Source organism: Python bivittatus, unplaced genomic scaffold (assembly GCF_059951505.1).
Source record: "Python bivittatus isolate LINGU-HERP-01145 unplaced genomic scaffold, Pbiv_v1 ctg000840_np1212, whole genome shotgun sequence".
Lineage (NCBI taxonomy): Eukaryota > Metazoa > Chordata > Lepidosauria > Squamata > Pythonidae > Python > Python bivittatus.
Window position 1 is genome coordinate 32810764 of NW_028277113.1, and position 15355 is coordinate 32826118.

Consider the following 15355-nt stretch of genomic DNA (forward strand, 5'->3'; position numbering starts at 1 on the left):
GTTCCCTTTATTGCATGTAGCTCCATTATGCAAATTAGATTGATGAGGGAATTATTGCATGCTCTATATTTTAACTTGGCAATTTATCTTGAATTATTGCAATATAGCAGATGATTCCAAGATGTAAATTCAGTCTCATTCAGACAGTAAACATGTTTACTGTGTTCTTTCACTTGTTTTCTAGCTGACGTAAAACAAAATTGCTTGACCAGTAAGAACTCATTCCAAGGGTGTTTGAGAAACTTTATGCTGATTAAAGGCCAGCAAACAGACTCCTTTGACTTCAGTGAAGCCTTTGACCTGCGTGGAGTTTTTCCACATTCCTGTCCTGCAGCCTGAGTACTAAATGGGAGGAAAAATGTTCCATTTTAAGAGCCTTTGTCTATCAACTCTTAATGAAAAAGAATTGCTTTTAATGATAATACTGATTTCAGTGATTTCCCTCTTATTTTCCAGCTCAAGAAAAATATGTTTAGCTAGAATTTCTATACTTTTTTAAAAAATAAAAGGTATCTTTTGTACAACAAATACCTCTACTAAAATATTAACTACATTAGCTGACTCTGTTCTTTATTGTTGGTAAAAGCCTTTTAAAATCAACATTTACAAAAAAATCTTCTGTTAATTACTTGACCATAATTACTTTGATGTATATGGGTCTATTTATAGTAAATATGTAATATAAGGCCCTACTCAATAAAACATATTCTTCCAAGTCATGCGTATGGATTTTAAGTATGAAAAGTAGTTTGGAAAATATTTAAGAGATGAAAACTAATTAGTAGAGAACTAATGTTGAACATATTTTGCTCATAGCATTCTTTTATGCCTAATTACTGCTGAAATTGCACTTGAAAATGTTGCTAGTAATCAGCAATGTGGGTGTGTAAACCGCTCCCTACCATTTAAAATGGAAGCTGGAAGCTAACCTCAGGCACATTCTCTCTAACATATTCAGCAAAACACAGGTAACTACTGATGAAATCTTTACTGATGCTACTGCTGATACCTAGCATTGGGAAAGAACTTAATGTGTGATATGAATTGGAACAGTCATATACAAGTGTTTGCATTTTTTCCTAATTTTCTTAGCAACCCGGAATTCCAAAAACATATATTAGGAGAAAGAAAATACAAAAATGTATACAAAACAAGTTTACAAAATATATTAATGATTTTCATTTAGAGGTTTTAAAAACTTGTAAACAGATGCAGAAATGGAATGGAATGAGCTTTGAGAACAGGAAAAAAAAAACCTGAACCAAATCAAACATACCAGATTGATGTTTTCCATAGTCTTAATTTGTATACAAAAGTGATTCAGCTGAAAGTTTAAAGACTGGATGCAGAACATATGCTCTGTGGGAATGAGCATATTTTCTACTAAGACTGTGCAAAATGTTCCGAGCTCTAAAATGTTCCGAAGTTTGAACAAAAAAGCTGCACTACAGAGTTTTATTCTCATTCTGGGACAAAATGCAGACATTTTGTTTCATGTTATTTTTGAGTGTTTGGTATATGGGAACTGGCTTGGTTTTATGTTCCACCAGACATGGAGGTCTGGAGAATGCTTAAAACAAAGTGAATCATGCTTTTAGAACTGTTTTGGAGTAAGAAAAAGAATATTGACTGCCCAGTCAATATATTTATTATGGTTTCAATTGTTTGCTATGGCCAACTCTGTCTGGGCTCGGAAGTTAAGGAACATCAGGCCTGGCTAGTATTTCAATGGAAGACCAGCAGAATCCTAAGGCTGTAGGCTAGATTAAAAAAACAAACCAAGAAACCCCAAGACAGAGACACAGGCTATTTGATATTGTTGCCAAGGAAACTCTATGGATGTATCCATAAAACTCATGAGGAATAAAGTGATTTTACTTGTGAGAAAGTTTGTGTCTTGTATGTATGCCCATGTATGTTCTTTGCACTGCGCTTTCATTTTTAGGCAGATGGCTACATGCAAAAGTGGGCTTGGGTTGTTTTTCAAGTGTTGTTTTATTTGCAGGCAGGATGACAAAAACAATATGTGTGCACTCCACATGTGCATTTGGAAGAAGCCTCAAGGTAATGTTCAGAAGACTGTATTTTTGCTGTTTGTTTGTTTGTGGTCTGGGTTAAATTTTTAAAATTATCTTTAAATCATCCTATTTGCCATTTTTCCTATAGATTGTTTTAATAGGCATACAGCACGAATTGTAACTGCATCTAATTTTGTGGTTGTCAGTTGCTTAATCCCACTGTTCCTTACGGCAGAACATACAAAAGATTCTGAAGTTTTGTTTCATTGGAACATAAAATGCTTCATTCTAGTAACTATTCTTTGAGCAGATCTAACTTGTTCCAGTATGAAACAATTTTTTTCTTGTTCATACCACTGGTCTCATACCGCAGTTGTTAACATTGGGGTTATGCTAGTTCTGTATACTTCTGGATAAGGTTTTGCAGATCAGTTTGAAATACTTAAACTCAAAAGACAGCAGTCACTGGGGATAGCTCTTATTATACTACTATACTATATATTATACTACTATACTCTAAATCACTATACTACTTCAGATGGGAGTGGGCGTAGTAGGTGTTTGAATGTTATTCTACAAAGAAGTCGTCTAAACAGAAAGACATATAAAGAAGAAGACTAAACAATAACTATTCTCTTCAGCATATCTTTTTCTATGTATGAAGAGTAATTTCTCAAATCATAGTCAGTATATAGTCATATTTCTGGGACAAATATAAGGAACAAGTATTATTACATATATGATTGACCCAGTTGCTTAAGAATAAGTGGGGTTTATAACATATTTTATTGAATATTATGCAAAATATATGTTTGTTTACCATTCCATTTTAATAGATTAATGGAGTATATCATTAAGAAATTCACTTTTAGACTATATTTTTAATGCAGGATTCAATCAAGCATGTTAGAGGTTTAGTTAATAGTGGTTCATGTTTAACATGGATTAAGTACATATATGTTAATGCTTTCTAAGTCCTTCACATTTGGCAAGGATGTCTGTAATCAAACTATTTATGAAAAACAGGCAGTGGAAACAAGCATTAAATAACTTGAATCGGCAGAGTATTGTTACTAGAGAAGTATTTTAAAAGACTTTTAAAAGGGGACACATTTTTTACATTCACTTCCAATTGTTTTTGAATAGAACAATAACAAAACTGCTGACCTCTGAGGATTTTTCTACATAGTACATTTAGATTTTATACAGTATATTCAACTTTGGCTAACTTCCAGATTTTGCCCTTGAAAAGACACAAGAACCCCAGGGGGGTAAATGATCAGTCTGTAGCTATGATGGTAGTTTCTGCAGCTTAGAAGGCAATCCTGGAAGAGAGCAAACATCCAGAACATTAAGGAAAAGGTTGGTTTGAGGGAAACTTCTCAAAACAACTAAATATCTGGCCTATCTACTACCTTCAGGCTGCCACATGTTGCATATGCATGCTAGTGTTACCCTGCAATTCATTAGCCATGCTGGTGGTCAGCTAGGCTAAACGGGTGGCATCAGTTTTTCATATGGTTCCCTTCATACAGAGACCTAAATACAAAAGGCTATTGAATGAACATTTTCTCTGCTCATTTCAGGAAAGTTTTAGCTGCAGCGTACAGAAGATGGAGGCAGAAAAGCAGGAAAAAGCAAGGAAATAAGCCTCTTCATATATTGTCTCTCTCATGCATTTGATAAAGCATGGAATGTTGAAACCAATTAGGCAATGAAAATGTTTTGGCCTAAACATTTTGCACACCTCTGTCTTTCAAAGAATAATGCAATAAAATAGTTATTTATTCCTTTTAACTCTCCAATTCATTTAAATACTTCCTTTATACACGACTTATATGGATGTAACTTACATATCTTTAAATAACATTGTAAGATACTGATTGTATGATATGCAACCTAGAAAAAAATTTATAAAAACATTTGAATAATCCCATGGAGTTAATATACTTGCTAGTTGTAGCTCAAATAAGTATCATTTGCCAAGGAATTTCTGTTTCTTCTTTTATAGCTCATAGGCTGTTTTTAAAAACTCACACTGAACCAACCATGTAAATATTTTAAATTATTTAGATATGCTTAACTTCTGTTTTGTAGTTTATGAGAGTTATAAGCACACTATAATAATTACAGATACAATATAACAAAAATGTAAAAATAACTTCACGCAGTAGACATATGCTCCTTGAACTACATCAGTAATTTCTTCTATTTATAGTAACTCTTCTGTTTTCATTTGCTCAAGACTAGTTTTAGTTCATTGAGAAGCACAATGTGATCAAGTGAATATTAAGCAATTTTTATTCAGTTTGCACAACATGCTTAACTAGGTCATTAGGAGAGGGAAAAGCATAGGATGCAAACTCTAAGCTGGAGTTAATTGATTGAGCCAATTAACCCAGGGACATTAAAATCAGATTCGGTCTTGTTTGGGGCTAAACTAATTTTCTGATCTATCAACTCCCCCTATATTATGTGAACTATTTGCCAGGGGGTTAACTGCCTTTGCCGTTGTCGTTGATTCGGATGAAAACTCAGATGCCTGTAAAAATGGCTTCTCTGCATCTATTCACAGCCAAAGGTCGTTAAAAAGAGAAAAAATAGGTGGGATGACGTATAACTGCACCAGCCCTGGAGGTACTGCCGTGGATTTTTTTTCAGCTCCATCAAAAAGGGAAGGAAAGATTGGAAATGAAGGTGCCAGGCTGCTTTGCCATGATCATGGCTGCTGAATGACTGATCAGATCATCTGAGACCATGTGCTGTCACACACAAAAGAGTGTCAGTTGATTGAGAGGGGAAATGAGTGAGTCATTTTGGGCCACACAGACAAGGTTTTTAAGTTCTATTTGTTTTAAAGCAAGAATGGCTTAAGTTCCTGCTAAATTTTACAATTGAAACCATTGGGCTTAAAAGCACTGAATATTAGTAGGAGTGTGCGCATGATTTAAAATTCCTTTGGTAAGACTGCATGTAATAGAGGCAACAAGATCACATATCTATACTATAAAACCATTGATTTAGTGGGCCTCCTTTTGAAATAATTGAGATTTAATGGACAAAATATACCAGATCCAAGTTTTGTCTGAATTTCAGGCAGTAATGGACTTTGCCTCAAACAATGGAAAGAATCTGTTATTTGGTAAATTCACTCAGCCAATGTTTGCTGCTTCCTCTCAAAATGGGTATTTACAGCTTTATCAAAACTCTACGTACTCACTTTCTCATATGTGAGTATGTACAACATTTGAAGGACATTCAGCTTTAACAGACATTGATTGATGAAATCACGAGTTCTATTTTATGTAAACTCCAAAAAGAAACCATCATTTTCAACATTTCTTTCAAACAATTTAACAAGCAAAAGAAATAATAAGAAAATATGTTTTGGATAAGGAACACAAATGAGTGTCTTGACTGGGTACCTACAAAACAGCTGTGAAGATTATATGGGATGGATATTAAATTAAAGAACATTTTATGAAGTATCTAACCACACCTATGTTTTTCTGTTTTTTTTTTTCAAAGTGGTTGGTGTGTAGGTTAATGGTATGCCATACAAAATGTGTATACTGTATTTTAAATTGCATTAGCTGTACAATAATTGGCAAAGTCAGAGAAATGATAATTTGCAATTGTGTATTTATATTCATATACAATACACTAAAATACTTTACACAGTAGTTTTCCTTTTCATTGGCAGCTAGTAATATGAACTGAGTCACAGGTATTGTAATAACATTTCACAATAAAAAAAAATCTTTTGAACAGGAGTTTTCATAACATTCTGGCACTGCCCTTATTTCCTATTTTAAAAAATGCTACCCCCTTTATTTTGGGAACCTTTCTATTAAATGTCATCCTGTGTCCAGAGATGCCACTGTACAACTCCTCAGTGGCAAGCAATGGGTGAAAAGCAGTTTCTTTTCTGTTAACGTACGTTTCAAACTGTATTCTTTCACATCGCATCAAGCTGAAAACCGGTACCAGTAAAACCAGTGTAAAAATGTACTCACTAAAAATAAATTATTATTATTATTATTATTATAACAAACTATTAACTGAAGTTCTCAGGTTCTATAATAAATTTGAGGATAAAGGGCTTAGTTTATGTTTAGAAGATACGCACAGAGTACACCTGCTTTGGCTTCATCACTGGCAACGTGGCTCCTGATGGGAAGACTTTCAGACTGTTCTTTTGACATTGCCAAAAGCCCTCTGCCAGGATGTCTTTAAAATACTGAACTTCTTTTTGGTTTAATTACCCACTCTGCTTGAGGATTGGCACGGTACACATCCAGCATATATGCATCTGGATCCAAACAGTGCTCTCCTGAAAGAAATATCACTTTTTAAAGATGTATTCTTATGCTTTACGACTGTGCAAAGCATTTAAAGAGGTGCTTTATACAGCATATCCACACAAGGGAGCGAAGTATCCCTTCCTGAAGTACTGAAGCAGCCACACCCTCTGGAGAGCTCATGTAACGCTTGGCCTTTGTATTCAAAGTAGGATCTTTTGGGAATCTTAGATTCTGGAGAAGGTAATAGAATTACAACAATTCTACACACTGACTCTGCAAAAGTTAGCGTGTAGCCTGTGAAATGCTGCAGTTGCCAACACAGAGGAGAGACTATCTGGCCTATCCTGAACAGCCAGTGGCACATTGCCTTTCAACTTGAAAAATAGTTTAATTCTAAACTAAAAAGACAATTACAGTAAGTGATGTTCTATAAGATCACTCTGGAAGTCCATTTTACTTCCTGTGAGGTGCACTAAGTTACAGTAATGGTATAAGTACTTGGTACATGGCACTCATGCAGGAAACAATTAAGAATTGCAAATATTCACCTTACTGGTGTCCCATGATCATATTTTGCTTTATAGAGATAAATGGATTGTGTACTAAGAGGAGTTTGAGCAAGGCTATGTAACCCTATCATACTTGCTGTGCATTCTAGTTGGCTGCAGGTACAAAGCTAATATCAAGGACCTAGTTGCTATTACTGAGGTTTAAATAAAGACTTACCTATATTTCCTCCAATTTCATATAAACTTTGGATTGGCATTTTCAACTCTTCTGATGATCCATGTCTAAATGGGAAAAAAAAGCATTATTCTAGTAGCAAAGGGGTAGGCAATCTGGATCTGTCCTCTGGATTAAACCTCTCACTATGTTGTCTGGGACTAATGTTCAGTGGAATCGAAAAGTGTCTGGAAAGCATTACATCTGTTATTTTTGTGTAGAATCATTTAACCGAATTAACTATTATGTTACTGTATTTCTTCTATATAAAATGGAATTGCTGCTACAGATTTAAATTACTTAACTTACTGTTAAGTAAGTATACCTAGCCTCGGCATGTTTATTTCTATTTGATTGATTTATAGGCCTCCCAATGCCATCATGATTCTGGGTAGCTACATTTTACAATTAGAATGAAATTCTGTGCTGATTTATATCAAGCATTTCTTGTGAACTGAATGTAACATTATGCATTATTTAAAGCCTAGCTGTATGTTTCTTCTCAAAGTTCTCTACATTAAATTAGATGGTTTGATTCTCAGTAAATAAATGCAATTGTTTAGCACATATACTGGAAATATGCATCTTTCTCTTTAATTACAAATGATCCAGAGGAGAGATGGTTAAAGTCAGCAATCATATGGACCTTCAGAAAATGACTCAAGAACCATAGGACATGCTGGAATTTTTTCTCCATTTGTAGAAAGATACCCACCTTCACAGACTTTGTGCATCAACAGAAAGCTCCATTATCACCACTCTTCTGCCACTGGAACGCTGATGGCCATAAGGAAGTGGCCCTGGATGGGGAGCTATGGACCCAGATCCCTACTAATATATGCTTGAATGGAGGAAAATTATTCTAGCTTTGGAACTTGTGAACTTATTCAGCTCTCATGAAAAGTGGGAAGCAATGGACAGTGGGAGAGAAAAGTTGAAGTTGCAAAATCATCCCAAAATCTCTATGAAAATGGTCTCTCTGCCATCCTGTCTGTGAACACAATAGAGCTTTGCAGATGGCATTTCCAGAACCATGGGTTCTCCCTTAATTGCTCTGCCTGTTGAGAGGAAATTCTGTTCAGAGAGCCAGGCTCCCAGCACAAAGCCAGCTCTCCTTAGCTGAGCCAGAGCAACTATAATTAAAACCAGCTTGTTGTAATTTTTAGATTCAATCATTTTAATATGAGCAATTTGTGGAGAAAACACTGGTGAATGGGTCTGATTTGTGTAACACTTGGCTTCAGATGATACTAGAGCAATTCCTCTCGTTTCCCTGTGCCTCTTGGCTTGGCAGCTCCGTTTCTAAAGTTAGTAAACTTGGAAATTATGATATGAACTGGCAGAAGTGAATAGAGCTGTAGACTGATGCTCTGGCAAAGCAATCACATGGATGCTTTCCGTTTAGCATGACCCATCTTAGCCTTGCATATTGACTAGAGTAATATACAAGAATATATTATATACATAATATACAATATAGAAGCTTCCTTTGCTTCTTAAACCAGGTAAAATCTACTTCAACAATGTAACCTTGAATCTGAGGTATTAGCCCATTGTTATGCTTCTACTTGCCTGTTTTCACAATAGAATCGTGCCACAATATCGTTGGCTTTTGTTTGATTATTTGGTTGAATTGCCATAGAAACTTTTGAATGCAGTGGAGCATGGACTCTTATCACACCTTCGGGTATATCAGACTACAAAACAAGGAACAAACAATGTTTTAGCAAACAATATATATTAATTATGGTATGATGTAAACCACTGTGCTATATCCCGAGTTGCATTTTCCTGCCTCCTTTTCCTTATGGCAACTTTCTGCACCCTACAAAGCCAATCCTGGTGTGGATACTCTCAGAAAAGGCCCACTCTGAGAAAAAGGCTGCAAAGGGAGAGGAAAACAGCAAAGATGGAGCATTTTCACTGCAATTTCCAGGGTTTTGGGGGGCAGCTACCTCTTAAGAACATACAAGAGACTTTGCTGGGATGCAGAGGACACAAGTGGGTGGAAAAAGCCTCCCTTTGTCTCTGAATCAGTGTCACTGCTGCTAAATTTCTTACCATTTGAAATTTACCTACAAGAATGGTTGACATGTAAATTAAAGCATAGTTTTCCTTATTGTCAAAAAAATCACAAGAAGTGTAAAAATGCACCCTCAATCAACCCAGACCTGAGATGAACTTTGCCAAATAATTATGCATCAGCTTGCAAACCTTACTTTTCCACTGGCTGCATTTATGTGGTATCACATGGCCCGATAAAATATGAAAAACAGGAAGGTGGAAGGACGTGGAAACTAAGCTAAAGAAAGGATTGAAAGGAAGTAGGAGAGAAGTCTGAATCAGACACAAGGACTGGTGAGAAATGGCCCAAGTGAAAGAAAGCCTAGGAGGAACCATAGCAGGTGTACTTTCTGTTTGCTTGTGGGCACCTGAATAATCCTTTTGTGTTTGCAACTGTAGGATAAATCAGAGGCTCAGTCAGGGAAATTTCAGTGTGTGTAACTGTACATCTAGGTATTTCATTGCACTGTTATTGCAGGCTGTTTTCTGCAGTGAGGGCATAACATCACAGTAAATTACAATAAATGCTCTTCAGGCTTCCACTTACAAAAATAAATCAGTATAGCTCAGGTTACTTGTAGTTTCTGATAGTCTGTAAGTTAAAAAAAAAATTTAAACCTATAAAATTAAATAACGCACCTGAAAACTTTCAACATTATCAATATTAAGTCCACAAAGGAAATATTTCTCACTGCAAAAAAAGAAATACCAATGCACAGAGAAGCAACATGTCTTACCCTCAAAAGTTAGCTGGGCTTTTATACCCTTGAAAGCAAAGAGATATAAATGCATGTACTGTAACTGCTAGGTGGATTGTTCCACAGCAAATGAATGGTAGTGTCCCTTGGAACTAATCACAATACATAAAAAGGGTCTTACCTAGTTTATACATAACACTATTTTAAAACTATTGGTTGAATAAGCCATAATTGTCAGTTTATACATTTTGCTAAGCAAAATATCCTGGCTTGCAAACCATAGTAACTAGATTTACACAACACACTTGTGAATCCAGCCTTTAACTTACAAATTAACAAATCTAATAATCTCCCTCCAGTAATAAAAATAAAAACTGATTCATAGGAATAAAGCAATGGATTTGGTTAATAATTTATGCCTTTGATCAAAAGTACCAGACTTAAGGATATGTAGTGGTTACCTTATCTTTTTTCTTTCCACAGTTAAATCCAGGGTCAGTGTGTTAAAATAACAGAGTCTTGGCACCTCTTGTAAATAAAGCTGACCTGCTGCATTTCAAAGAATGTTACTGTAAGTGTCCCCAAATTCTGAATGATACCCCTATACTTATATAAAACAATTCTCCCTTTGTAATTTGGGATCTCAAAAGATGTGCACATCTTTGACCAACTAACTTTACTCTATAAGGTATATGTAAGCTTGAGACTCTTGCTTTTGTTCATCTGGGTGCAAGAAACTAGTGGCCCACAGGTAAACAACTAACTTTAGAAAATAAACAATTGTTAGATCTTTTCCAGTTGGCATTTATTGAGTGAGTTTTCCATTTGACTTAGCATGCTGTGTCACAGATTCACTGTGAACAGTTAGGAAGTATGACACAACTATTCAGTATTCCTAAATAAACTAGGAAGTTTTTTTAGTATTATTAACCTTACTCACATAATGTAATGGCATATAAGATAAATCATCCTCCTAGTGAGAATTTCAATTGTATTAAACCCACGAAAGAGGCAGCAATTTTACTGTTGAAGTTAATACTGGAGTATGCTGCTGGTTAAAAAGATAGTTGTAAATGCAACTTGATTGGCCTGATGTTATGTGCCTACAGATGTTTTTCAATTCTTTTTTTGAAAAGTATCAGAATAATTCAATTTATAACACTTGCTTCCAATCCTTAACACAATTAGTACCACTGAAAGAAACGAACAAGTATTTAACAGTTCATCTCCAATTTCAGAACATCTGAAAACCAACTTTTATGCTAAATTCACAAACATTTAAATTACTGATCCAAAGACTATCAGTTTCATATTCTAGTATGAATATGAGTATCAGCACATCAGATTTAAAATCTTGTAGTAAATTTGGCCATAAATTCTAGGTTCATCATCTATTTTATGGAAAGTTTATTCGTAACCAGAGAGAAACCATCCATTGGAGCTGTCTAAATAGTGAATGGTAAATAGCTACCTCATTTACAGCACAATATTATACCTGCCTCCTAAGCAGGAAGCTCATTGATTAACGTGATTCTGAAGTACAATTTTAAAAAACCCAAAAGGTAACCACTGTAGTAACTGCTCTTTACTGTGCTGTCTTCAGTTAAATTTTATTCTTTAAATCAAACTAATACAGATGGTAACTGGCATTAACACTTCCATAGAAAGAAGCTGTGTGTGCAAATATAAAACCTTGGTACTTAGGCATTTCTAAGTGCTAGGTTCACTCTATAAGGATTGGTCATACTCCTCTGTATCCCACTATATTATTTCACTTATTTTTATTGCACATTATTTGGAATATATACTGGTTTGTTTAATTCAGAAAAGCAATCAATCCATAAAATAACCACCTCTGTTCTTTCTGGTCTCTCCCGCTCCATAGTTTTTCTTCTCAACAGTTTTCTTACACCCTTGTCAAACATGAGCTGCCTTTTAGTGTTGTTCATTGTAGCCTCATTCATCTTTCTCACTTGAGAGATCAGAAATGTTGGGACCTATATAGAAAAATAAAGAAAAGATAAGTTTACATGACGAATAGCTTTCTGAATGTCATCAGAATCATAATGGCATTTCCTATATTATTGTATCACCATCAGCATTTTTTCCTGAAGGTGAAGTAATGTGTTTTGTCACCCATTGATTCAGTTTTTTGAATTCTCTACACAAACCCAACATTATAGTCTTATTCCTGATAGAAATCACCATAACTTAGTTAAAGATGAGAAAAAAGCTTTGAATAAAGTTCTATTTTTTCTTCAAGTAATTTTTTTCATATAAATATTTCTTCCATATAAATATTCTATATGCTATTGTGTTTTGCAATTAATGTGTTATATTTTGAAAATATTTAAATTCGAATAAGTACTTTTATAAAAGACTGGAAACCTTTTATGGACTTTTTGCTGAAAATGGAAAAAAATGAAATGGCGATTTCTGGATCTGATGATTGAAAAAAGATTGAATAAGGGGCTGAAGGGATTGTTGTAATGTTAAGGAGGGAGGAAGGAAAATGAGTTTGTAACTGCTGTAAAGTAGGGTGGAAATCACTTCTTTAACTATTTTTTTCCTTTATTTAACTGTATTCTTTTTCTGCGCCCTATATGTTTCTTTATATACTTACATATTTGTCTTTTAGCTACGTAAAAACTTTTAATAAAAATTAATTAAAAAAAAGAAAATATTTGAATTTGACTGGACTTGTTTAACCTAAGAATTAGCTAATTTGCAATATTTCTATAAACCCCATATCTCATATAAATCTCATAAAAATATTATACTTTTAGACATTTAAAAAAATATTGTTAGAAATTCGAAAATATGTATTAACTTGAATCTCAAAAGCTTCCAGATGGAGTCTGAATTTCCGAAACCTGAACAGTTACGACTAGAAATAGCATGTAACTTTCTTGCATAGGCTTTATCAGCCAGCTAGAAAGTTCAAATATAGATTTGAAAACTAATATTAATTCTATAGCTCCAGCACAGCTATGTTAGAAGTTACTTTCACAGGATGAAAACATACGTGCTCACTCAAACTTCTCATCTTGGTGCCTATTCTCTGTATGGCTATATCAGATTTTATGCAAGTATACACCTTTGTATGAAAAGCTGCCACGGATAGAAGAGATTGAACATGAGAATACAGGAACGGGTAAGCTAGAAATGTGGGATTATTTCACCAGTCGTCCTTACAGGTTCTTGTAACTTTTAAATACATGAAAAGGGCTTATTGCTAGTGCTTGGGAAGGCATGATTTTATTGCCCCTAGTTTAAACACAAATAACTCTCTGTTTTATCTTGCAAAGCAGCTACTTTTAGGTGGGTACAGTTTCTAGATCTTTAAGACCTGGACAAAAGGAAGATCTCTGCAAGAAAAAATGGCAGTACTTTTTAGTAGTAAAATTGAAAGCATTACTTACCATCCAGAGAATATCCTGGTATTTAATCAAAAGCCTTACAACATGTGCAGTGGTGGCTGCTGCTAGCATCTCTTCTTGATTGGCATGTTTGCCTTTGTAGATGAAGAGGTTCGGGGCAACAATCATGGAGACATTCCATAAAGTCATTTTATTTTTATTTTGATTAGCAACTACCTTCTTCAAAAACTGTAGAAGTGCCTAGATAAAAATCAATTAAATCACTAAGATTTATCAAATTATTGATAAACACTGCTATTAACTGCATTTTGTAAGAAAAATTAGGTATTCTTTGCATGGAATTAAATAATGTTTTTCACAGAACAGCTAATGACTGTACATAATAATTACAATAATAGTATTTATTTAAAATATTTCTATTCTGTTTTTCTGCCAATTTCAAGTCAAAGTGAACAAGTTACAGTGGAAAGCATCCTTCATCTATCAAAGTGGCACCCATCCCACATGATGATGGAAGTTGTACATCATTACAATTGGAAAGTACCAATTGAGGCATGTTTGTTCTACAAATTATTCCATTTGGTGGGCATGTGTCACTACTAAGGGTTACCTACCAAATATTAATGTGTGTGGATCACCCAAGATCCAATTTGATTGTCAATTCAGTTTAATAAGTCCATTTAATTTGAAAAACTGAAATTTCATTCAGCCCTATTAAGTACATTTCTAAAGTATTTTTCTTGAACATTCAAAGAAAAGTTTTGGAGCTCCATAAATCATGGATACAACTCTGCTAGTCTTTTCACTTCAAAAAGAGCTTTATGTAGAAATGAGCTGGGAGTTGTGGGAGCTGAAGGCTCAAAACATCTGGGAGGTTCCAGATTGAGGAAACTGCCTAAAAACAAGAAAGTAGCAGGTTTGTTGAGGGCTTTGGAGGATTTTGTTTCTTCATCTATTATTGGATCATGTGAATATTATCAAGTATAGATTGATGGCAAACCCTACTGAATAATATGCCTACCTTGGCTGCATCACGACTAGCATCTGGAAGCAGCATGATCAGCAAATGCAAAGCCTGCAGCTGTAGTTTGATTTTGGAGATTTCTAAGAATAAAAGATCACAAAAAGCCTGTAAAAAAACTGAAATGGGCTACCTGGGGGAAAACTAGCATGATATATAGAGCTATGGTTTTTAATAAGTGTTATCAGTAAGAAGTAGAGATACTTGTTAAAAAAGAAGGTAAAGGTTCACCGAATCAAACAAGAAGTAAATCTAATTCAGTATTCCTTCCTCAGTAGCTTTAAGGGATAGGACAGAGAGGGAATCACTGAAGCTGTGTTGTGACAGAGGTATATGTCCAACAATATATAGATTTTCATTTAGTTAAAATCTTAGCTTCAAAGCTCTTACTAAATCTATCCTTAGTAAACGGGTTTAATTCTCTTTAGGCATGTTGATTATAGAGATTCTATCAATTCATAATTTATTGAGAAATCCCCAAATCTGTATGAACTGGAATGCAGATATATATCAAAATCTTCACTCTTGAATTTGCATCTGAAACCAAATCTGTGCAATAGTGCACATATCAAGGACCACAGTACAGAAAAAAGCGCATATAGAAAGAGTTTATTTGTGAAAACTGATTTTAAAAATTACTATATCAGTAACAAATGAGTAACAAATATATGTGTCATGGGCAAGACATAAAAACGAATATGGGAAATGGGACAAGATTAGCTTACATTTGGAAGAATAAGAAACTGAACAAAACTGAAGATGCCAGATTTCTGCTGTTCCTGAGTTTTAAAGCCATTAGATCTGGCATCTGAGGTGTGATTTCAATGGTCATCCTCATACCCATAGAAACCTCCTTTGGTGCTTGGCTCCCTAATCCATTTACATTTTTGGGTTTAGATTATGTTAAATATAATTTTGTAATGAATTAAGTGAAATGCTGACTAGGTGCAAAGCAAAATACCAGATACCAATATCATATCATATCATATCATATCATATCATATCATATCAAATAAATAAATAAATATTTATTTATTTCCAGAAATACCCCAGGGACATGTATAAGTTGTTCTTAGAAAATAAAATTGGGAAGATAGTTGGAAAAAAAAAACCCACCTAGTAACATGGGGTGGCAGAGAGTAACCCA

The 15355-nt window shown here is 34.5% G+C and overlaps 2 protein-coding genes across 10 annotated transcripts in view; one reads left to right on the forward strand and one right to left on the reverse strand.

Annotated features, from left to right (window-relative positions):
- LAMA1 (laminin subunit alpha 1) overlaps positions 1–5508 on the forward strand; it is a 110425-nt gene extending 104917 nt beyond the window's left edge. Inside the window, exon 63 of the mRNA XM_025164264.2 lies at positions 185–5508. Within this exon, the coding sequence (XP_025020032.2) occupies positions 185–339 (155 nt within the window). The 3' untranslated portion in view covers positions 340–5508. The remainder of the gene's footprint in view (positions 1–184) is intronic.
- Positions 5509–5640: 132 nt separating this feature from the next.
- The window catches only part of ARHGAP28 (Rho GTPase activating protein 28), an 88850-nt gene continuing 79135 nt past the window's right edge, over positions 5641–15355 (reverse strand). For all 9 annotated transcript variants that reach the window (XM_088131058.1, XM_088131060.1, XM_088131064.1 and 6 more), the window contains 6 exons: positions 14209–14291; positions 13230–13427; positions 11661–11804; positions 8618–8742; positions 7049–7113; positions 5641–6351 (listed from right to left, as the gene is read on the reverse strand). In XM_088131058.1, the coding sequence (XP_087987184.1) occupies positions 6251–6351; positions 7049–7113; positions 8618–8742; positions 11661–11804; positions 13230–13427; positions 14209–14291 (716 nt within the window). In that variant the 3' untranslated portion in view covers positions 5641–6250. The remainder of the gene's footprint in view (positions 6352–7048; positions 7114–8617; positions 8743–11660; positions 11805–13229; positions 13428–14208; positions 14292–15355) is intronic.